This window comes from Theobroma cacao, chromosome 10, assembly GCF_053813885.1.
Source record: "Theobroma cacao isolate CCN51 chromosome 10, ASM5381388v1, whole genome shotgun sequence".
In the NCBI taxonomy this organism is placed as follows: Eukaryota; Viridiplantae; Streptophyta; class Magnoliopsida; order Malvales; family Malvaceae; genus Theobroma; species Theobroma cacao.
The window spans coordinates 3,315,455-3,320,204 of NC_142648.1; the positions used below are offsets into that span (position 1 = coordinate 3,315,455).

The 4,750-nt window shown below is 32.3% G+C and overlaps 1 protein-coding gene and 1 pseudogene across 1 annotated transcript; one reads left to right on the plus strand and one right to left on the minus strand.

The window, feature by feature from the left end:
- Positions 1-302: 302 nt before the first annotated feature.
- Positions 303-2,473, plus strand: LOC108663591 (chalcone--flavanone isomerase-like; annotated as a pseudogene).
- Positions 2,474-2,896: 423 nt separating this feature from the next.
- LOC18586270 (transcription factor bHLH167-like) lies at positions 2,897-4,313 on the minus strand. The gene is made up of 3 exons (XM_007009528.3): positions 4,138-4,313; positions 3,677-3,997; positions 2,897-3,340 (listed from the first exon to the last, which is right to left on the minus strand). Exons 1-3 carry the CDS (start codon positions 4,228-4,230, stop codon positions 3,263-3,265), a joined length of 492 nt encoding a protein of 163 aa, XP_007009590.1. The 5' UTR covers positions 4,231-4,313; the 3' UTR covers positions 2,897-3,262.
- Between the last annotated feature and the right edge of the window lie 437 nt (positions 4,314-4,750).

A 4,750-nucleotide genomic window follows, 5' to 3' on the forward strand; every position in this document is an offset into this window, starting at 1 on the left:
AAAACATTTTAATCTTTTTATAATCTTTGTTAATGATATTTATACTTTTGGAGCTAAGTTTATATTTCAAAAAATAATGGACTCATCTGAAATTTCGATTAAAACTTTAAGGTGTGGGGGTATTTTTCCCAAACATTAATGAATTTATGATTATTATATTTTTAAGTTCAAATCCCAAATTCACACACAATTACTATACATATAGGTCTACAAAAATTCATGCAAAATCTCATCATATTTGCCCCCAAAGCAACGAAAACAAACCCACATCATCTCCATTTTTGTTCGTTGCTTTTACCATCATGTCTTCGCTGCCTTCTGTAAACCCAAGTTGACGTTGATAACATTGTGTTTCCACCGTCTGCTAAACCTCTTGCCTCCTCCACCATCCTGTTTCTTGGTGGTGCAGGTTTTTGGTTTTTATCTTAGACTATCTTTCTCGAGGTTTCATTATCAAATAGATGTTTTTGCTAATGCCAGATTACGTAGCTGTTAGAGGTTTGTACATCAATGGCAACTTCAAGAAATTTACATCCATAGGGGTGTATTTGGAGCCTAATACCGTGCCATTACTTGCTGCTAAGTGGAGGGGAAAGAGTGCCCAAGAGTCGATGGATTCGGTCGAATTCTTCAGAGACATCGTCACAGGTATGCTTTTGATATTATCCCTTTTAAATGCTTAATTATTTTGAAACTTTCTTGACATGATGTGAAATATATTCTTAAATTATTTTTAAAAATTTTAAATAAATTTTTATTTTTCAATTGCATTCAATAAGAACTTATACTTTTATTTTATATTAAATAAACTCTTATAAATTGTGGTTAACTGATTGTCATTAATCAAAATAACACTTGTCATTTATGTCATATGGTATAGATGTGGCACTAATATGGAGGGTGAAAAATACCATGACTATGTTATCATTTCTCATTAACATGTTACTTCAGTACCATGTGGTATAAAATAATAAGTAGTATTTTTTTAAAATCAACCATTAAAATAAATATATAAAAACTTATTCGATTCAAAATAAAAGTATGTCTTGATTAAACGTAATAAAAGATAAGAGTTTGTTTGAATTTTTTAAATAGTGTAGAGACTTTTTTAGATTTTATGTCAAAAATAAAATAGTATATTTCATTATTTATATAATATAAATTTGAGATGTTTAAGGATCAAACTACTCGTTTAAGTGTATGGATTTGTCACGCAATGTGTTGGGTTTGGGCAAAATTTTAAGTCCAAGATCAATTTGGTCTGATTTGATTATTTTAATAATAAAATAATAACTAATTTGGTGGACCAGTTGGGCTTGACTTTAAAATGGAAATTCCAATAAATTCAATACAATCTAGGAACACTTCTAATATGAACTAATAACAATTTATTACGTACAAGCAAAAGAATAAACATTTTTTCTTATTTTAAATAGTATACTATTTAAATCTTTTCTGACCTTCCATTTTATAGGTCCTTTTGAGAAATTCATGCAAGTAACATTTATCTCTCCATTAACAAGGTGGTGGAGAATTGTTTGGCCTATTGGACCTTTAGCGGTGGGTACACTGATGCAGAAGCCAAAGCCAATGAAGAATTCCTTGACATCTTCAAGAAAGAAACCTTCCCCCCTGGTTCCTCCATCTTCTTTCACAAATTCATCAAATCGATCATATACAGTTAGTACAAATTTTTCGATTCTGATTTTTAAATTTTTTAATATTAATATAAAATTATCCATTGAATCATTTCGAACCTTTCTTCAAACTTTGAACTTAAAATCTTTAAAATAAAAGTTTTAATTAAAAAGTGAATTACATCAGAGTTCCATAATTTTTATATAATAATTTATTTTCATTCGTGATTTTTAAAACTTAACTTTTGGATCTACGACTTTTTAAAAGTATTTTAAATTTCATAACTTTTTTCATCAACCGCATTGAAAATTTGATGAAATGTGTTACGTCAACACCATGTGGACATTCATATAGCAAAAATATGTGAGTTTGAACACTTTGACAGTCATGCGGCAAAAAAAAAGTGGACACGCTTGATGTTTCGGATTGGAATCTATGCCATGAGAACATCCGCATAGCACGGATATAACATATTTTGTTAATTTTTAACAGTGATTTGACAAAATAAGTAAATTTATATCAATTTTAAAAATCGTAAACTTAAAAATTAAATTTTAAAGATTATAAGTGAAAATGTAATATTGTATAAAAATTAAAAATGATTGCTTTTTTTTAATTCCTTAATGAAAATAAGAAATATAGTTTTAAAAAATTATGAAAATAAAAATCTAATTATTAATCTCTACATATCACTTTTTCCAAAGATGTGTGCATACCCAAAGTTGGAAATACAATGATAGAAAATAAGCAACTATCCGAGACAGTTTTAGAAACTACTGTTGGTAAGAATGGTGTCTTTCCTGCTGCAAGGTGGAGCTTGGCTTCGAGGTTATAAGAATTAATGCTGAAAGAGAGTGATGATCAATCAAAACGGTGTAGAAGGCAAAGAGGATTGAGCACAAGGCAAAAACCAGCAGCATTCATGGCGCTTTATATTTGACTAGAAATATATGGCAAAGCTTGATTCTAAATTTATGCCATTGATTCAGTCAATAACACATTACCTGCTGGATATATCAATCACTATATAACATCGGCAGCACCCTCAATTTCTTCACTCAGAAACAAACATTGAAGCCGGTCTCAGGCATCTATATATACTAACCCAAAGGTTGGTTCATACACCAGTGACTCAGCCAATGCGGTTGGAAGGGTTCTTAATCCAAATTCTATTCCATGGAAGTTGGGTATAATGATGTTGCGTGTTGAGCATGTTTGTTTTCAGATTAAGAGGTGGCAAATCCAGCCAGGGTAAAGAGACAAATCGAACAAAGAGAATTTGCTTTTCACTGTATGGTGCTCAGTTCAAGAGAGTTTGAAGCAAAATACATCATCAATCATAACTTCGGGATAACTCCAATTTTCATGCTGTTCCTAAGATATAACAATCTAGTTCACTTTGTCTTTAACCATACATTAGTTTGCTTGCACATAACTTTGCCAAATAAATTTCACCTCTCTTTACCAAAGTAATGTGAGCATAAATCAAATAGTATAGGTCATAGTTGAAATCACTTGTACTAATGATACATATCAGGTAAAGGTGATGATTTAGTCGTAACATAGTAATAAAAAAGATAGATCAATTTAGTTTCATTTTTCGCAGAAAATACTCCAACAACAGCTACATGCACTCTTCAATCAGAGTCTTCAATCTCTCACCCAGTCTCGAACTTTCAATACCGATCCTAGAACAAATAGCCTGTAAAAAGAATTGATAGTGTGAATTTAGCACTAAAAGGCATGCATGAAATAGAACACTTATTGTGTTGATCATCAAGCATTCACGAATATAATGAAGATTTTGAAACAGAAACGAAAAGTTGATTGTCTTAAGGGGGTAATTAACTTTGAGTAAAAGATGCATAAATTAAAGTTGCCGAAACCCTAATTCATCATGTACCACTGTGTTTCAACAGGGTTAAACTATGAAGCAGAGCAATGAAGTTGACATACCATTCAAAAGTTCAATTCACCACTACCCATGGGAGGAAAATGCATGCTGAAGCTTTTGGTTCAAGAACCCTAAATCCTTTACCTTACAATGAATTGAAAGGATGTTCATAGTCCCGCCTGCATTATTATATGTAACACCTATAACTGCAGCTCCTTCTTCCTCAATGACACTGATAATCTCACTTGGTGTAAACTCCACGTTGGACCCTGTAATCAAATTTACTGTCATAGTAGAATTAGAATCTATTATATCTAGAACTGGGCATATCGTTTCGCTTGTCACTCTACACACTGCTTTACTCTCCCCTTCCAGTTGCATCTTCCTTTTCTTGAGTTCCTCCAGCTGTCTTTGCAATTGCTTTGCATATATGGTGGCTAGCTGCACCATGTCTGGAATCGACATCTACAAGAATCCATGCATATTTCCATTTAGTTAATGCAAAATCCATATGCATGTCATGCTAGAGCAAAGATAAGGACATCAATGGTTAGAAAACAAAGAGAGGGAGACAATAGAAAGAAAGAGAGAGATGATCAAGTTACCTTGGTTGGCTGAGGAGGAAGGAGACGAAAGAGCCTGGATAAGAGATTGCTCATGTTCGATCTTCGTTCTCTTTCTATGGAATTTCGATCCATTTCTTCCCGATAATGAGCTATCCGACGATACAGGACTTGCTATTTCTTTAGGTCTTGTATTAATTTGTACTCAATGCAAGCACGTAAAACGCGGAACATGAAGTCATCAGATCATGACTATTTATACAAAAAGCGTTTCTGTTTACTTATAGAAAACAACTGCATGTGCAGCAATGGAGAATTAAGTGCATGCCAAATTTCAAACTTATTCGGCTTTGCAAGTTTGGGTTTACATTAATTATTTTAACTTACTATTAAATGTGTACATATATATATAAACAAAGAAAATGAAAGAAAAGTTGTCAAGGGTCCATTAGTTCCAGAAAGGCGGACAAAAAGCGTCTACAAAGGTGTTTGTTTTCTTGTATAAGGGTCAATGGGTAGTTAAGGCTTAAAAGGCGGCCGACCGCTTTTGTTGAAGGTAAATAGCAACGAGTAGCTTTTCAAAAAATAAATAGCAATGAGCATATATATTTGGGAAGGCATTTTCACATTTAATAATTTTTTAACCTAAATGAAA

What these genes read in the sequence shown, in the direction of transcription:
- LOC18586270 (XM_007009528.3), bottom strand. Translation starts at nt 4,230, where the DNA reads ATGGATCGAAATTCCATAGAAAGAGAACGAAGATCGAACATGAGCAAT. An exon ending in TTCCTCCTCAGCCAACCAAG is followed by an intron (nt 3,998 to 4,137) that starts GTAACTTGATCA and finishes GGATTCTTGTAG; the next exon opens with ATGTCGATTCCAGACATGGT. An exon ending in TCCTTTCAATTCATTGTAAG is followed by an intron (nt 3,341 to 3,676) that starts GTAAAGGATTTA and finishes TTCTTTTTACAG; the next exon opens with GCTATTTGTTCTAGGATCGG.